Below are 20,033 nucleotides of genomic sequence, written 5' to 3' on the forward strand. Positions count from 1 at the left end.
TGCCACAAATGTTAATAACCTTTTCCCATAAAAAATGAACATATCTACAATGATTATAAAGAATCTGACATCTGTGACCAATAAAATTTTACCTTCTTACAGAAATTGAGAGTGACATAAACTGCAAACACAACGTCGTGCATTAATAGGTCCTTATTACACATAATATTCATTATTTTGCGAAAATAATTTTTAGATCTTTTATGTACTAAGAAAATTGAGTAAAATGCTATTTCTAGAAATAACAACAAAATAATAAAAAAAAACTAGACCTGAAAATACCATCATACTAAATAAAAATAATTTCTTATTGACAATATAGCTTTTCTTTTAAAAATAAAAACTGTCTAGAAAATTGAATGCTTAATTTCACACTAACAAAGCATTTGAGCAATCAATATATTGCCTCTACCCTATAGTTAGTTTAGCTGCGAGAATTTGTGTTTTGTGTGTGACAGAGAGTGGACGACTCATAAGACGCAACAGTCCAATAGAAAATACTTTTGCAATGTTACATTGTTTATGATTAAGTTAGTTTAAACTTGTCTGTTAAAACAACGAGAAACATCTCCCTGCACTGAACATTGTACTTCATCGACCTGACTTTAATTGAAAAACGATAACTTATATTTAACCCCCCCCCCCCCCCCTACCTCCCCTGGACGTTCAAGTTAAGCGGCTAATGTATTGTAGTAACAATATGTATAATTCCAAAATGTCTGTGTCAATAAAATCATGTTGCTTATGTGAAAAAAAATTGATCTCCAAAGTTTTACCATGAAAGTCTGACTAAGTGCTAAGTTTGGTATTACAATATCATAATTTAATAATTACCAAACTGCTCACATCAAAAATATAAAAAAGACAAGATGCAATAATACTTCTAATTCTAATTTTTATATTTTTAAACATATTCCTGAAGTCATTCTTAAAATAAGTTAGCAATATCTATTTTTGTGTCGTAACTGGGATGTTTATTTTGAGCAAAATAAATATTCTTTCTCAAGAATTCTAACTGCCACTTTCAGCAAGGTTTGTAGCAATAATTTTATAAAGAGATAACAGCTTGGAATACTTACGTTTGTTTCTTCAAATATTAAAATAAACAATAATTTACACCGTTTCCCAACTGCGGAAGGCGTTATGGATTTTTATGCACGTGAAGTGAGTTGAACTTTGTACACCGAATTTTTAGATTCAAAATTTAGATACACATTTTCTTGCTTAGCTACATCTTAACTATTATGAAAACACTACAAATATTAAGCTAAAATTACAAAACAAGAAAACAAAGGGATACAACTTGTTACATAATAAAATTTAAGATATTAATTTTTGGAAAAACGCTAAAATGTTTAGAATACTATTGAAAGATGCACAGTTTTACAACTTTGGACTACATACCTTTTCATTGAAAAGACCATTATCAAATATTACTAGTAAAAATATTAGATTTAATTCTAAGGTATTATTATACCTTATTTTCGTTTAAGAAAAGAAATTATTGCGTCTAATTCGACCTTCCTTTTCTTTTATAATTTTCATCAGGATTTGTGCAGCATTGTTCAGTTTAGTGTCCTGTAGAATACCATGAAGATCTTTTAATTTCAAAGAAGAATTTGACGTTTTGATGACTTTGAACATTTCTTGTACAGAGCTTTTCTGTTCGGGAGCTGCATAGCGTGCAGTGGTGATGTTATTTATTTCAGACTCACTACAACCACAACATTCAGCAAGAACTTCACAATTTGCTACTGTCGTTTGTCGACTACAAAGTATACTTAATCGAAATTTCATATCATTGTCAATTTGATTCAAAGTTAGCGTTGGCACGTTGTTTAGCACTGAACAGATATCCTCCCGCTTGTTTTTTTTAGCAATATTAAGTAAATCTGTAGTTGTAAAATCAGGCTGAGTAATTAAAAGATGATCTATCAAAGCTTGTCCCATCGCTCGACACCCTGGGTATTTTAAAAGATCTATTTCTTCATCTGTGATCTTTACATGGTCTCTCTGCACTAAGGCACAACACAGCTTCTCCCAGCAGAATTGATCCAATACTTGTGTTTTAAGAACATTTAATTTCTCAATATCAGTGTGCGTTAAATGACTAACAGTAAGCTCATCAGCATATCCTAAAGACAGTATCATCATTGTAATTAAACTATACTTAGAGGATGTCCTACATTGAACCAATAAAATAATTGCTTTTAAACAAAATGTTGCTACATATTAAAGTTGCACAACTGCAATAACATTTATATAAACAATCTTAAATAAAAGAAACTCAAGCTTAAAAATTGTGAATTTATGCAAAAATTGTAAAAACTTTGCTTATTTGAAAAAAATGAATTTCTTCTAAATTTTCATGATTTATATGATTAAAAAGTTTTTTCAATTGTCTTGCTTACCAAGACAATTACTCATTCCAAATTTCGGAAAGAGTGCAAAAAATCATAAAGATTATTTCATATTTTAGGTTTTACAATTTTCAAAGGAAAATATTTTTTAAGGGAATGTCAGTTAAGCCTCCTCCTGTTGCAGTGAATATGTACACATAATTTATCACTCCTGTTGCAGTGAATATGTAAACATAATTTATCACTCCTGTTGGAGTGAATATGTACACATAATTTATCACTCCTGTTGCAGTGAATATGTAAACATAATTTATCACTCCTGTTGCAGTGAATATGTAAACATAATTTATCACTCCTGTTGGAGTGAATATGTACACATAATTTATCACTCCTGTTGCAGTGAATATGTACACATAATTTATCACTCCTGTTGCAGTGAATATGTAAACATAATTTATCACTCCTGTTGCAGTGAATATGTAAACATAATTTATCACTCCTGTTGCAGTGAATATGTAAACATAATTTATCACTCCTGTTGCAGTAAATATGTACACATAATTTATCACTCCTGTTGCAGTGAATATGTAAACATAATTTATCACTCCTCTTGCAGTGAATATGTACACATAATTTATCACTCCTGTTGCAGTGAATATGTACACATAATTTATCATTCCTGTTGCAGTGAATATGTAAACATAATTTATCACTCCTGTTGCAGTGAATATGTAAACATAATTTATCACTCCTCTTGCAGTGAATATGAAAACATAATTTATCACTCCTGTTGCAGTGAATATGTAAACATAATTTATCACTCCTGTTGCAGTGAATATGTAAACATAATTTATCACTCCTGTTGGAGTGAATATGTACACATAATTTATCACTCCTGTTGCAGTGAATATGTACACATAATTTATCACTCCTGTTGCAGTGAATATGTAAACATAATTTATCATTCCTGTTGCAGTGAATATGTAAACATAATTTATCACTCCTGTTGCAGTAAATATGAAAACATAATTTATCACTCCTGTTGCAGTGAATATGTAAACATAATTTATCACTCCTGTTGCAGTGAATATGTAAACATAATTTATCACTCCTGTTGCAGTGAATATGTAAACATAATTGAGTAAAACACTTATTTTTATTGCCATTTTTCCAAACATAACTTGCCAGATCCAACTGCATGAGATATTGTTTATTTTTTGTTAACATACTACATTTTAACATTAAAAAAAGTTACTCCTGAAAATTAATAAAAAATGACAAACCTAATCCATACTCTTGCAAAAGTGATGTGATGTGCTTATGATCATTATTCTGTGCAAGATAAAACGCTGTGCTGCCGTCTTTATCTAAACGGGTCTTTAGGTCATCATCCATATCCTTGTGTTCTAATACAGACTTAACAGTTTCAACAGAATGCCCAGCTTTGCAACAATAATGAAGCACTGTTCTTCCAAGGTTATCAACCATGTCAACACTAGCACCTCTTGATAGCAAACATTCTAGCGCTTCTGCACATGCAAACATGATGGCAGATTTTCTTTTGTTATCTAAAATGTTAACATCAATTATGGTTTTAAATTTTAACAGGCATTTCACAATTTCAATCTTTTCAGTTTTTTTGACAGCGTAATGCAAGGCAGTACGCCCATCACAATCTTGAGCATTAATCTCGACAAGTTTTGAGTTCAGAATTAGTTCCAATGCCTCTACTCTATGTTTAGCGAAAGGTGATGATGCGATGAGATGTATAATTGTTTTCCCGCTTTGATCAACATCTTTTAGTTTGTCTCTTTTTTTAACAAGGATCTCTTTTAACAAAGAATTATCATGATCATTGAGTATATCCATAATTTCAGCTTGATCGATTGATATGTGTCTGGTGATCATTGCTATGGAATATGATATTAATAAGCAGCAACATAATTAAGAAAAAAAAAATACTAAATGAAACTATTAAATGTCACTATTTAAAAGAGACCAGCTGTAAGGCCCATAGAAAAAATCTATCTTAAAAAGAATAATAAGTTCAAACATATTTTTTTAAATAAAATGTTGGATAGTGGATATACTGTTTCTCAGTTTACGCTAAATTACTAAAATAATAAATTATAAAACGTTCTTTAAAACATATACAGAAAAAAAAATTAGACGCTGCAATGTTCTAATAACTGTTACAATGCGGCAGCAATTATTTTTCCATGTTTAAACTGCAGTATTATGAGTATTGCACTGTCTTTAAAAAAGTTATAAGCTACAACACATAAAAACAAGCATTGGCTTAGTATCTTTTATTATCAGATCTAGTATTTTTTTTAAAAAAAATTCTTACCTGGGGACTTTTCGATCAAAAAGTTGGTTAACATTTCATGTTTGTGGCGCTTTGAAATGTCTAATGCCAAATCCCCTTTGTTATCTCTGAGCATTAATATGTTAGAATCTAATGCAGTCAGCTTGTCCACAATATTTAGGTCAGCTCCAACTACAGCACAATAATGAAGGGCAGTCCTTCCAGCGTCATCAGTAACAGTCACATCAATTCCTGGTAAATCTAGCAATAACAACAACATCTCAGGTGCTCTTATCATAGAACAATAATGCAGTGGTGTTTTTTTTGTCTCATCTTTTTCAAATAACTGAATGCCAGGGTGATTTAGTAGAACTTTCAAAGCTTCAGTATTTTCTGCAAATTTGGCAACATAGTGTAATGCAGTCTTATTGTCGTTGTCTTTTATATTAACATCTATATTTTTATGTTCAAGAAACTTATTCATCATTTTTGCTTTGTTCTTTTTGCTACACACATAATGAAATGCAGTCTTGCCACACTTATCCTTGGCATTTATATCAATTGGAGAACTTAAAAGTTCATCAACAATCGCCTCTTTTGTCGATCTAGAAGTAGCTATATGTAAACAGGTTTTGCCACTATTGTCCCTGATATTCACATCAACTTTGTTTCTTTTTAACAGAAACTTTAGTACTTCGCCCCTGTTAGCTTTCATTGCAGCATAATGTAATACAGTAAACCCTGACTCGTCTTTTATATCCAAGTTAACATCTTTTCTTACTAAGCATTTTATAATGTCAAACTTGCAGGTTTTAAAAACAGTATAATGTAGTGGAGTTTTATTAAACTTATCAACAATGTTAACATCGCAACTATTCATGTTCACTAATTTACTAATTATCTCAACTTTATCATTTGTCAAAGGCCAAGCATGTTTTACAGCAAGATGGAGTGGGGTCCGTCCATCAATGTCTTGCAGATTAATATCTACCTGCCCACTATTTACCAATATTTCTATCATTGATTTAATATCACCCTTCAGGTCGTCCTTTAAATTTATACAGGCAATATGTAATGGAGTTTGCTTGTAATCATCCTGAATGTTAACATCGACTGTGTGTTGTGATACTATCCTTCGAAAACTTTTCACAACATCTTTTTGTTCGGTTTTTGATGCCAGGGTAACAAGATGGTGCAATGTTGTTTTTCCACCTTCAAACTGCAAATTGAAATTACAATCTGTATTGTTCTGATAACCACACTCTTCATCTAAAAAAATAAAATAAAATTTTATATGAATTGAAGATTTGTGCACAGAAGATTACTGAAAAACAGAAAACAACGGAAAGTAAAGGAAATAAAAATAATTATTATTAAACATTATTTTTGTGCTATTGCAAACATTTGATTTTAAACTGACTTGTATCAATTGGCTTGTATGAAAGTAGTAATAAACCAAGTCGCAGATCCCGTGTTATAGGTCATTGGCGAAAAAATTTAAAAAACCTGGGACGAGCGAACTAGTGTCATTATTGCCAAAAAAATTATTTTAATCAATTCATCTTTATAATACCTATGCATTTAAAAAGATTGAATGACAATAACAGGTCTAAAATTAATGATAAAAGAAAATTTTAAAATTTGCTATTACTTAAATATGACATCATTTATGCAGCTTAATTAAATTTGGAATTTTTTAAATGTGAATATCTTTAGAATAAAAAAAGTTTTTTAAAAAATTTAAAAAGACTTGTTAACCAACTTTTTGAGCTCTATAACATAAGTCCAACATTATTTTAAGTCTTTTTTTGTAAAAACTGTATTTTTATTTTTATTCTTGTAGTTTAAAGTCTATATGTTTTATTTGATGCAGAAAACTGAATTTCTTGCTTTTAATAATTTAGAAGAAACTAATTATTAGTTAAAATGTCAGGACATTAAATATTTGTCAATAATCACACTCGATTGTGGAAGAAAATCAACTGTGTAGACTCCAGGTGCTTGTTTATACTACTGTAAAGCGAAAATTTTCACTGTCAGGAATTTTCGTGGCACAAATTTTCACGGGAACTTAATTAATTTTCGTGAAATTCGTCACAATATGAGCAATCTCAACATTAAATTCTGGGAAATTCTCTGAATTTCAGTCAATCGTTAAAATATGTTCAGTGAAATTGAAGTAAGCACAATTACTATGTTTAAAATAAGTAAAGGTGCAGGTCCAGACGTGTTCTTCCTATTCTTAATCGGAGCAAATCTTTAGAAAATTTTATATCCCTGCACTGATTTTTCACATTTTTTACAACATTAACTCTCATGCTTTTCTTTTAGGACATCAAACTCAACATCATGAAGGAACCAAGAACTGTTTTCCCTAAATCTTTCTATGACTTGTTTGTTTTTATAGGTTTCAGCCATATTATATCACATTGCATGGTATTTACACCTGCCTTGTACTAAAGGCGATTTTCTGTATGTGGTTGATGACAAAGTAGCAAATTGCACCACATTGTAAGAAAAACTTTGTCAAATAAGAGATCTCTATTAGTGAATGATTCAATTTCTCCAGTTGATCCCAGGATGTTTTGATGGCAAAACAAACAGAACATAAGTAGACTTTAATCAAGCCTTTTGTCAAATAATCTGGTAAAAGCAAACTGATCACACACAAGAATGGATGTAGAGGAGATTGTTTTTTTCACCAATAAAATATTCGTCCCAGGGTAAAGGCAAGGAAATTCAAAATGCGTTTGATTTATTTAAAGAGGATAAAGACAATGATAAACACAGAATTTATAACCTTTGTAAAATACTTTGAAATAGTGAGATAAAAATACTGTAAAACATATATATTTAATAAGGGTAAAAATTCTTTCTTATAACTAAATATTTTCTAGTGCTATTTTCTATGCTTTAGCATTATTTTTTATGTTAAAAGGAGAGTACTAATTCGTAAAATCTAATCTAATCATCTTTTAATATATTGGTGCTAAAGTGAATACATAATGTAGTTAAAATGGGTGGATTGACTCAGCCTTTGTAAATTGGCCTAAAAATGGTCCTTGGTGGCCCTAAATACCTGTGTGGGGTATGATATCAGTTAATTCACCCGTTTTTAAGTTATTTGGCCTCAAACAAATAAGTGCACTGCAATGGCTTTACTAACTTTTATGTTACTGATGTCAATTTTTGTAAATTAAAGAACAGTTTTATAGGTGAAATTATAGAAAAGAAAAAAAATCTACTTTGCAAAAGTCAAGCAAGCATAGTTGTTTTATTAATATATACTAGTTGAGACCTGTGGATAAATCCACTGAATCACCTGTCCTTAAATACTGCATTTTGTGAGTCTTGTTACTGATAAACCAATTTGCACAGAGGAAGACAGACGACGGCCATTATTATAAAGAAGATAGTTATACCATTTAAGTCTTGAGTAATAGCTTGTTCATTTACAACAGCTTCAATGTTACCAAACTTTAAACTACTCTGTACCGTCCCTGCACATGTAATTGTTTCAGTGTTGGTTTTACACTCTGTTCCACTGTCGGTTGTTTCGTAAACATTGTTATTAGCACCTAAACCAAACACATAATATACTAAATGTTTTTTCTTCTTGCATGCTTCTTGTCAAAGCTTGCAATTGTTGTGTGTTATATTCTTATACACCAGTTGAACTTTACTTTAATACATGCTGTGAGAACCTTATGTTTCATCATCACCTGGTATTTTTAATAACAGTATTAAAAAAATAATTCTAATTTGTATTCTATCATAATATACATATCAATTATTACGAGTTAAGTACTGAAAAAAAAGTACTGAAGTTACATAAAGTAGGAATACAGCACGCACATCAAAATTATAAATAAACTTACTAATTTGATGCTTTTTCATAAAAAGCTCCTTACACCAGCATATCAGAAACATGAAAGTAAACATAGCTGCTTTATTTTTTTTATTCCTTCCTACTTGTCATTGATTATAAAAGCTATAAATGAAGAATTGATAAAGTTCAACAAGAGTATATAACAGTTTATTTACGTCAGTACACATATAACATAATTGAAAAAAGACTGGTCAATCTCAATATCGGCTTAAAAGACCAATGAATTTTTATTTCTGTTGCAACTACTTCCAATGGCTATTAATTCTCATTTTCTTTAAATTAAGCTATGCCTAGAGATTCAGACTTACGGAATGTCTGAAAAATTTCTTACTACTTTACGTATATCATTATACAAACACTACAAACTTTTTTTGTTTTGTAAAATGAAAGCCACACAAAGTACTTCGATTCAAATAAAAATTTTAAACCAAACTTTTTACAACAAATGATACAAACTTAAACGAAACGAAAACTAATGAAGTATAAACAAACTTTAAAGGTACCAGAGTATATATAATTATTTTAACATAAAGCCATATGGCAAAAATTTTTTTAAATGAACTCAATGAATTTAGAACAAAATATAGCTTTGCAGGCCTGGGTGTTAAATCAATTGCGTATATCTTTATAAAAAATTACTAATTTTCCCTCCAAATCAATGCTGGAAGTACTACTGTTAATTTATGCAAGACACAAAGTTACAACTACTTCAAGGGGTGACAGACGTTCACAGACTAAGCTCCATGAGCAGTGAACCCTTAACACCGTGAGGGTGCTACAACAAGCATAAAGCACAAAATATATAAAGAATATATAAATATATATAGATCTGGAGCTACTTTTACAAGTTGAACTGACTTGAAAGATTTGCATTAGAGATTCTTAATGATATGTTGACTTTTTGTTAAAACTTCATGGGACTTCATGAGAGTTTTTTGAGATATTTATTTTTTTTCTTGCTCAACGTTACAAATTTTCTTAATAGCTCCAGGTTTTTGTGGCATGTGACCCTATTACAAATTTTTTCATTCATAATTTTGCATGTTATCACATAGCTAAGACAATTGAATGAAAAAAATAAAGTGATAAAAATCACTTCTAAGTAAATGTTGTAATTTTTCAATTCCACCCAAGACGTTGAATTATGCAGATTCGCTCACACCATTCGAACTATCTACAATTCTATTAGCTTTTAAAGAAATCATCTCCCCCCCCCCCCTCCCAAAAAATGCCTATTGATTATTATTTCATTAAAATACATAGTTTTCTGTATAAAAAATATATTTACCTCTTCAGTAGCTTAAATTCGGAAAGTCAACAAGTATAATACAGAAAAGTTTTTATGTTAATTCTATCAGATTGGTCTAAGAAGAAAACCCTTTAAAAAAAATATTTTTACATAAGTTGTTGATCTTTGCTTTTACGTACAAATAAATTACAATACCCATAGTTATACCTGATTTGGAATAACAATCTGGCAATACTTATAAATATAATATTACTGGCAATACTTATAGAAATACTACTTACAGGCCATAATTTTTAAATAATCAAAGCTCAAGGATACTTATGGGTATTACCTTGGGTGATTGCATTGCTCTTATTACATTTTGTTGAATATATAACATGATGAAGACCAATATTCTGTCTAATACCACCAACCCAACATGCTTAGGATAGCCAAGTCATGCTGGGTTGGTGGTATGGTAAGTCATATATGTCAACAACATTGGTTAAAGCTACAACTAGCTAGCTAGTACTAACCAATGCTAGTGCTAGTGTAGCTAAATATAAAATCCAAGCCAATCAACCTTAGCCAGCCAGCTAAACACTGGAAAAAAATATAAACCAGCAATTTTTATAAGCCCATATAAAATAAGTGCCATGTTCTATTTTTTTTACTAAAAGTTCATAATTTACCCATTTTACAAGTTAATTTGAGAAATAAAAAAGGTAAACAAACTGTATGTGCATCACTTCGAATTGTCAAATTCAAATTGTCTCTAAACTAACCTTATTTTCATGTTAGTATGTCTATTCCGGCTGTGTATTTTGCGGAATGGAAATGGATATTGAAATAAGTCTATTGTAAATTATGAATTAAATATTGTATTAGATAAATCAGTTGTAGAAAAGGATATTGATGACAAAGATTATTGTCTTAACACCACTTGGAAACTTTCAATAGTTCTGTGTGAAAAAGTAGTTTAACCGAAAAAACTGTTAGCTTATGAAAGCACACTTTTTAAATTACTATGTTATTGTCCCACCGATTGTTCTACAATTAAAAAAGATCAACAAACAGGTTCTCAACTTCATTCTGAAACAAACAATTGGGATGTGGACTGGAAGACTTGGGCAATTTGTTCCTTGTGACATCACTTTTTCAGGGATACCATTAACCAAGTTTAAGTGTTTCGTCTGGATCGTTAATTTAAATTTTTTATTGGATAATGTATATTACCGAATACAAAAAATGATTTGTTGGTCTAGTAAGTAATACAATATGAAATGCAAATATAAGATAGTCTGCACCAATAAAATGTCTACGAAGTCTGAGCCTGCTAGCACATCACAATTAATAATGGCTATTCTTTTGTTTGGAAAGTGTTAACTAACGCTCCTAATAATTGATTTAAGCGAAAGATACTTCGAGCATTTTATAGATCTTTGAACAAGTTCTGAATGAACAGGTTGAGTTTAAAAGGTTATTGTTGTAGATATATATCATAACAGAGTCACATAATTTATGACAAAAACTTTTTACGTTTTTTTCACTCAATTAGTTTTTGCGTCTTTTGGGACACGTTTTTAAATTTTAGTGTGTATTATCGTAATACAGTTTTTTAGTAATTTATTTTACCTGATGATGCAGTAATATAATACGAAAATCTTCGGATTTTAGTCGAATATAATATGTTCTAAAATAATTTTTTATTTTCAAATAAGATTGTATCTTTTAAGTTGTTCCACAGAAGTGGAAATCTGAACGAAAAAGAATTGTTTGCCTGTCATGGTCACAAGATATAGTTGTGTGGGTGGGAAATGGGAGATGTGACAGCCTAGGGCTTAGTGTGAAATACTGTAACATTTATGGAGTCAGGTACAGGATGTGTCATTGACACTGTCATTTTTCCTGTTACAGAAGTCAATAGTTTGAATAGCATGAAAAAGGCAGGTTTCAAATTGTTAAGAAAATTTAAAAAGGAAGACAGCATTGTTTTAATGGACATGCATTTCAAATGTTTAAATTAATAAGAGTCGATCCAGAATTTAAGAACATAAGCCATTGTGATTTTGATAAAACAATCAGCAAAGCTGCGCAAAAAATTTAGAGAAAGCTTGTTAGAATGGGTTCCCTCAATAGTGAACCATTTTCAGGAAGGGCATAACAGCAGCTGGAAAAATCTCTAAGGTGTTCTATAAAAAAAATTGTCAATCATTTATCATACTGTAAATAGGCGTTGCGAACACGATTCTATTTCAATTGAAGAAACTGAGAGGAAAAAATGGCTGGTGGAAGAGAGTGATAAAATCAAGCATTTGAGAATGCACATTCTAAGATCTCTTGGTGTAAATCAACGAAAAAATTGGTCACCCATAATATATGACAAAAAAAGATGTGATTACCTGAAAGTGATTAAGTGTACACAAAAGGGTGGAAAGGAGAAAAAGGGGTAAATCAAGAAAAAGGGTGAGGACGATGAGAGATTAAGATGATAGCTACGATATCATCACACAAGGGAAAATATGTCACGATTTTCTTAATTGTTTAATTTACATTCTGCAGTAAAGTGAGTGACTTTTTCTCTATTTCAAATACCCAGTTTAGTCCCATCATGTAACTGTCATGTTACATTTCTATCTTTCTCTCTCAATCTTGAAAAATTATTCAGTCCCTTGTGAGATCAGCATAAAGAGAGTCTACTGTACTTGTAAAACCTTTGTACGTCCCTTGTGAGATCAGAATAAAGAGAGTCTACTGTACTTGTAAAACCTTTGTACAAATGTCTTTTTGTGTTTTCCTAATATTTTATCTTAGAAATAAAACAATACTTTAACAATTTTCATCAAAACCTTCTATAACTTCTATATACTTCCACTCTTCAGCCAGCTTAGATACTACATTAGAACCCTCATCCTCGGCTTAAGTTAACATATTTGGTATCTGCTTCAGGACAGTATCTCTGACTGTAGGGACAGTGCAGGCCATAATTACTTGACACCTGTTAAGACCAAGGTAAAAAACAAGTAAAAAACATGACAGATTATTATAGTTGTAACACCCTCCTTTGTTATGATTATTATATAATTTTCGATTATACGCTAGCTAAAATGTAATATGGCAAGACTTTCCCTAAAATAGTGGATACAATTTAGGGAAAATAAAACAAGGTAGAATATGCTGGACATAACACCCTCCTCCACTATGAATTTTTAAGTATATAATTTTAATGCTGTGAAAGACTTTAAATATTGTAAACTAAACTTTACTCTGTATAGAGATTTTCCACTTAGGTTGAAACTTCCACTGTTTTTATTTTTTTTATTTTTTTTGTAACAATAAATCAAAATGCACCAGATAATACAAATGCAGCAATTTACAATCAAAAAAGAAGAATCAACTGCAAGTGTTCTTAATTCTAGTGAATAAAAGTCATAAATTTAAGTGGTGCCATAAATCTTACGTAATAGGGTCACATGCCACAAAAAGACAAGTACTTTTGGAGAGTAACACAAACTTTTAACAAAAAGTGGATATATCATTGAGAATTTCTCAGCAAATCTTTTAGGTAAGTCCAACTTGTAAAAGTATACATTGGGTTCCTTTTAATAAACCAATATATATTATAAAAAGACGAATTACGCACAAACATTTGAGACAGTCCCTAACAAAATTAACATCGACGTTTACGCCTCATTAACCATGTTAAACTTTTTTTTAGTTTGGCTGTTAAGACATCAAAACTTTTTTTATATTTAACATCAGTGATAAATTGGTGAAGAAATATTTGAACATTTTGTATAAAATTGAATGTTTTTTCTAAAATATTATAAAGCGATGAAAAAGGCTATTATGCTGATTACATAATTCATTTCTTTGTGATTGATTTGTTTAAAAAGTATAGAGAACATTAAAGTCGCCCCCTTTCCTTCATGCTGACACTCTTATGCTCGGCATAACACTGAGACTCGAACAAAAGACGGAAGACCATTTGGAACTATTTCACAAATCAGTCCGACCTTCATCGTCACGAAGAATACTGCGAGAAGAGTGTGCACCCATGCAAGTTAAATATAACCAGAACATGGGAGAGGTTAGGTGTCCTGTACGTTAATACAGCTTTCAGATGAATGTTTTCGTGATGTAATACCAAAGAAAAAGCATGTTGAATAAAGTTTAAAAAATCTTTTTAAAAGGAGAAGGAGAAATCAATAATGTTTAGAAATATATCTAATGCCAAAAACATATAGCAAATCTGCCAACACACCATCGCACTTGTGGTTAATACGTTTCACAATCAAAATTCATCTCTATACAGCAATAACCTAACGTTGCAGTAAACAAAAAATAGTTAAGTGTGAATCACACTGGCAAATAATCACATCACACTTGTAAATTAAGCTCACAAGTGCAATTTTTCACACACCATAGCACTCGTAATTTTTTTAGCGGGTGCTTTTTGTAGCTCTGGCATAGTTTTATTCAAGAAATGGCCTGGAGTTTCGGCCAGCCAGTCGGCTGTGATGATGATCTTCCACTCACTTAAAAGAAAATAAAGTGTTTCATATCATAATAATACTAGAGAAAGAAACAATAAAAATTGGATTCGCATATTGAATTTATGAGAATCTAAATTGAATTCGCGAGAGGTAAGAATCATGAGAATCCAACTAGATTTAGTGGATTTACAAAGTGGTAGTTGCGAGAATCCAAATGGATTCGCGATAGCTATGGTCGGATTTGACAGCCTGTAATTATTATTATTTAACCAATTTTATTTTCTAAATATAAACAAGTCAAGTGACCAAACAAAGAACAACAAAAAAAAATTCAAAAAGTAAAACCTTGACTTTGAGGTCAAATATTTAGTAGTAGTCGTAGTAGTAGTATTTAGTAGTATTTATTTTATATATATATACATATATATATATAGTATACAAGGTAATAACTACTTAAAATTTACAAATGGAGGGAGACCTCCCAATAGTAAAATTAATCAAAGGAAAGGCCACTAAGGTAGGAGATCTATATAATAATACGCTAAGTGTGTCTGTGTGTCTGTAACAGGCAAAGTGGATATTGTCATGTTCCTTTGATGTCGCTGAAAAACTTATGTCTGATTTGTTAATCTATCTGATGTTACGACGAGATGTCAATAACATTGATTTACCGTCATTATCTTATAATAAATTAATGAAGCCATTACAATGCATTTAAAACTTTGAGGCCAAATAACTTGGAAACGAGGTGGTGACGTCAATGATTTTTTACCGCGTGGGTAACTAGGGACCACTTGGGACCAATTCGGGTAAGTTTCCCAAACCTGGGTCCCAGAATCCGTTTTGGAATGACTGGGTTGATGACGTCATTAAAAAATTTCCGTAACCGTTTTTTAAAAGTACGCGATCTTATACATTTTCTTGATCAGCGTTTCAAGATTCATACAATGAAGACAACGAGTATACAAACTTCTTAAAAAGACTTTGCTGACATCAGCACAATTTTCCAAGCCTTATATCTCACAAACCGTTCATCAAGAGCACATGATCATATACATTTTCTTGACCAGCGTTTTAAGATCTACATAATAGAGGCAACGTGAAAAGAAGGTTCTAATTTTTTTTGCGGATGGGTTGCTGACGTCATCAAAACATCTAAAACAACCTATTTTCCATTGTCCTTCTGACTAAGTGGATTCCTCCACGGGCCTTATCGACTAGTATATCAATGATTTAAGAACTACAAAAAACAAGTAAATAATGCATGCTGAAAGAAAATAAATAAAAATTGATAGAAAAAATTTGGACAATATAAGTAAAGTTGTTTTATTTAGACAAATCAAGTTAGACATTGATCTGTAAGAAAACGGAAATATAACGTTTTCAACTTATTAATAGAAAAAGTGTTTAGGCATGTGTCAGGATGTTCCAATGAATTATTGATTGATATACAATAGAATTTATACCATATGAAGTATGACAGAGGTTTCATGAAGTAGCCAGTTGCCCTTCCTCTGGGTACGTGTTCCACAGAATAATAATGAAGATCAAATGTGTTCATTATCCTTAAGGGAGTAGGTGGTTTGGAGATTTGAAAGATCAAAAGAACATTGTAGAATTTTATAAGGTCAGAAATTTTAAGAATATTAAGCTTAAAGAATAAAAGAGTTGAGTGATCAGTAAATTTGGAAAAGGTGATGAGTCTGATACAGCGCTTTTGAAAGAGAAGAATTCTATTAGCGGAATTTAAGTTTTGACCCCAAACTTGGCAAGCATAGTTCAAATGTAAAAGAAATAGTGCTTGGAAGACAGACAATATTAAGTGTCTTAGTTTAGCAATAATACCAGTTCAAACAAATGCTATTAATATGTTTGTTCCAACTCAAAAAAGGCTCAAGAATAACTCCAAGATATTTAATTGAGTCACTATATACAAAACACTTACCATTCAATTTCAGTCTAGGGAAAAATTCAGGTAATTTTTTTCGGTTTCTAAACAGAAGAACCTCAGTTTTAGCAATATTCGAGGAAATCCTATTAGCACACAACCACTTAAAAAGAAGTTTTAGGTCAATGTTAACACGTTTTTGAATTCTTCTGACAGATAAATCAGAATATAAAATGCTAGTATCATCAGCAAAAAGTGACGCTTTACTGTAGATGATTGCATTACAAAGATCATTCATATATAAAATAAAGAGTCTTAATACAGAGCCTTGAGGTACACCGATGTTAATTGCTTTAAGAGAAGAGCTTGAGTCTTTATACCTTACATATTGATTACGATTAGAAAGATAAGGCATGAACCAATGGTTAGATACACCTCTAAAACCATAAAGCTCAAGTTTTCTAAGCAAAATTTTGTGGTCTACTGTATCAAAGGCCTTTTGTAGGTCTATGAAAACACCACAGGAAAACAAACTATAATCAAGGGCACTCCTGATCTCTTCAGTTAGAGCGATCAATGAGAGCGAGGTAGAGTGTTTTTTTATAACCCAAATTGACATCCAGAAATAATATAGTATTTAGTCAAAAAAGAAGAAAGTCTTGCATGAACAAGCTTTTCAAAAATTTTGTTAATATTTGATAACAAGGATAGTGGTTGATAGTTGTTAATGTCTTGATTGGAACCTTTGTTTTTAAAAATAGGTATAGCTTTAACTGTTTTAGGAGAATTATGAAAAATTCCAGTTTCAAAAGTGAGATTTATAATTGAGGTTAGGATAAAAGAGAGACTTTGTGGTACACATTTAAAGATTTGTCTAGGAATGCTACAGTCACCAGTACTTTTAGAATGATTTTGGAGATTGAAAGTTTTAAGCATTTCATCTTGTGTTGCAGGTTTAAAGAAAAAGGAAGAAGGGTTAAGACTTTTAATGTAGGTCTTAAAATTACCTATGTTGGAATTTTATTTTGAATATCACTTTCAATTGTACTGAAAAAGTTGTTAAAGGCATTAGCTATGTCATTGTTATCTGTTAAAGGTTTATCATTGGTTTTAGGTGAGGTTTTACTTCTGTAAGTACAGTACTGGAATCAGGACACCTAACATCGTGGATTGCGTATCATTTCTACTTTTCAGCGAAGCGAATATTTCGATGCAAAAACAAAACAAACAAAACTGCGCATGCTCGGATACAATTCGCCGTTCATTTCGCTTTGTGAAACCCCCCAACCCCCTTAAGATCGCTCGTCTCTTGAGAGTCTCGGCTTCCGTGAAGTTCCGTAAAAAAAAATGGCGTGCGGCGCACGTGAAATGGGTATTGGAACAAAATGGCGGACTGACGTCCCGTCTCCATGTTCATTTTAACATAAGGGATTACCCTACAGAAGCAAATGACTTTAAAGTCATTTGCCTCGCCTAAGATAAATAAAACACTGTTTTTACAAATCGAAAAATCATAGAAGAAAAAGGAGAAGAAGAAGTATTCGTCCTAACCCCTTGTTTTATTTCCTGTGCTATACGCAAATACCACTTTAGCTATACTTTTTTAAGTTTGATAAATAATAAGAAATAGCTATATTTGTCAACTATTAACTATGCTACTTTTATTTAATTTTTGTTTTATTTTGTTATTTTCTTTTTTAAAAAGTTATGATATGATGGATCACTGCTGCCTTATATTAATGCATATAATCATCATCATCCATCATCATTCTCGGCTTAACGTCCGTTTTCCATGCTAGCATGGGTTGGACGGGGTATATAAATGACCCTCTTCCAATCTGATCTAGACTGTGTTAGATCTAAACTTAACTTCCTCTGTATCAAGTCTGTCCTTATAATGCGCAACAAAGATTAACCTCGGGGAGCCTGTATCTGATATCTTCAGAAATAATACCAGGAGTAGCACTTGGAGCAAATGGAAAGTGGTGTACACATTCATCGGTATCGTCAGTATCTAACAGAGTCCAAGAGTCTTCTTTCACAAAAGCTTTTAACTTCAATTTTTTACCAGGTTCTAAATGTTCCTAGGGATCTTAAACCTTCTACAGAATTACCATCATTTATTTCCTCCAAAACATTTTCATCAACAAGTAGCAACTCTGTCTCTGTTGTTTGAGAATGTACTGAAGTCCCCTGATCAGGAACATTATTCTTTGAAAGTGAAGTTTCATTTTCACGTTCCTCATCAGATTCAGAACTTTCTATTTCACACCCTGAGATCTTATTAAAATGGGCAGTCTTTTTCTTTTTCTTCTCCTTTTTCTTCTCTTCTTCGAACGATTTGTTAACCAATTTCCATAACGTCACGACTTTTGAAGTTCCACTGGACCCCATGACCTAGCGCTATTCCTGCTGTGTGCGTACCTTGAAATTTGTGAAATTGAGAAAGAATGAAGACTGCGTTACGAATTTGATCACTATTGTTAGGGATCGTCTCAAAATGTTTGTATGTTTTTTTTGTATAATTATACGAACGCTACAAAGTAATTCATTTCGTTAAACGAATGTCATACGAAGTGCTTCGTTTAAAACAAAAAATATAAACAAAGTTTATACAAACTTTTTTAATACATGATACAAACTTAAACAAAGTTTTTTTTTATCATACAAAAAAACTTGATAGGAACTTTGAACGAAGTAAATTGCTACAGTACAGTCTGAATGTAATCTACTGCGGACGCGAAACTCGCATGAATAGTTACACAGAACAAGAACATTCCGATAGCTATTGTTTTTTTAAGAAAATAATTGCCTCGCTGATAAACAATGACCCCACGCGATCGATTGTTTAATCACAATAGGTTGTAAGATCAATTTTAGCAATCTTTTTTGCGCAAACTCATTTGAAATTTTTAATTGCGGTAATTAAGTGTTTTTTAGATCGCATTTTGAAAGTTTATAAACGAAAAGCCGCAATAGAACTGTTTTTTTAGATCGCATTTTAAAAGTTTAAAAACTAATAGGGGTGATAGAAATGTTTTTTAGATCACATTTTAAAAGTTTATAAACGAAAAGCGGCGATAGAAATGTTTTTTAGATCGCATTTTAAAAACTTAGAAACGTAAAGCGGTGATATAAATGTTTTTTTAGATCGCATTTTAAAGGTTTATAAACGAAAAGCGGCGATAGAAATGTTTTTTAAGATCGCATTTTAAAAGTTTATAAACGAAAAGCGGCGATAGAAATGCTCTTTTAGATCGCATTTTAAAAGTTTATAAACGAAAAGCAGCATTTAATAGTTGTGAACAATCCTTCTTGTATGTTTCTTAAATTAAACGCGCTGGAATCTTTTTAAGTAATTAAATCAACAATACATTCTTGCGCAATGTATTATAAAACTTCGCGAAAGATTTTTATTATTTAATTACTTCACGCTAATACTTAAGGGAAAAGCTTATCAATACATTTACACAATGCATCTCGCTTTTACAAGAAATATAATTGCTCCCATATTTCTTCGCAAGCGCATTGTTTTTTAACACGCAAGTATAAACTCGCAAAACCCTTAAGGGATTTAATTATAACAAAAGACAAACGACTGCCGTCCTCCACGCAAAGGTGTGATATTAGCGTGTACGTGGTAGATTACATTCAGACTGTACTGTATATGATCATTGCGCATAATTATCTCAATACGAAACCAAAAACAAAAGAATTAAAAGTTTTTTTATCATATGAAAAAATGATACGAACTTACTTTTGCTAAAATAGTTATAATATATACAAGTGAAAAACAAGGCATCTTATTGTTGTTTAACACTCTTCTTTTCATTATCCTGGTGAATTTTCGAGGTCCTTCTGTAT

The 20,033-nt window shown here is 31.3% G+C and overlaps 1 protein-coding gene across 1 annotated transcript in view; it reads right to left on the minus strand.

Moving 5' to 3' along the window:
* The window catches only part of LOC130646020 (uncharacterized), a 30,307-nt gene extending 12,662 nt beyond the window's left edge, over positions 1 to 17,645 (minus strand). Inside the window, exons 1-8 of the mRNA XM_057452153.1 lie at positions 16,227 to 17,645; positions 8,547 to 8,659; positions 8,091 to 8,246; positions 4,711 to 5,937; positions 3,644 to 4,270; positions 1,492 to 2,135; positions 283 to 289; positions 93 to 235 (exon numbers count right to left, since the gene is read on the minus strand). Of these exons, the coding sequence (XP_057308136.1) occupies positions 93 to 235; positions 283 to 289; positions 1,492 to 2,135; positions 3,644 to 4,270; positions 4,711 to 5,937; positions 8,091 to 8,246; positions 8,547 to 8,610 (2,868 nt within the window). The 5' untranslated portion in view covers positions 8,611 to 8,659; positions 16,227 to 17,645. The remainder of the gene's footprint in view (positions 1 to 92; positions 236 to 282; positions 290 to 1,491; positions 2,136 to 3,643; positions 4,271 to 4,710; positions 5,938 to 8,090; positions 8,247 to 8,546; positions 8,660 to 16,226) is intronic.
* Positions 17,646 to 20,033: the final 2,388 nt, after the last annotated feature.

The sequence above is a fragment of the Hydractinia symbiolongicarpus genome, chromosome 5 (genome assembly GCF_029227915.1).
Source record: "Hydractinia symbiolongicarpus strain clone_291-10 chromosome 5, HSymV2.1, whole genome shotgun sequence".
In the NCBI taxonomy this organism is placed as follows: domain Eukaryota; kingdom Metazoa; phylum Cnidaria; class Hydrozoa; order Anthoathecata; family Hydractiniidae; genus Hydractinia; species Hydractinia symbiolongicarpus.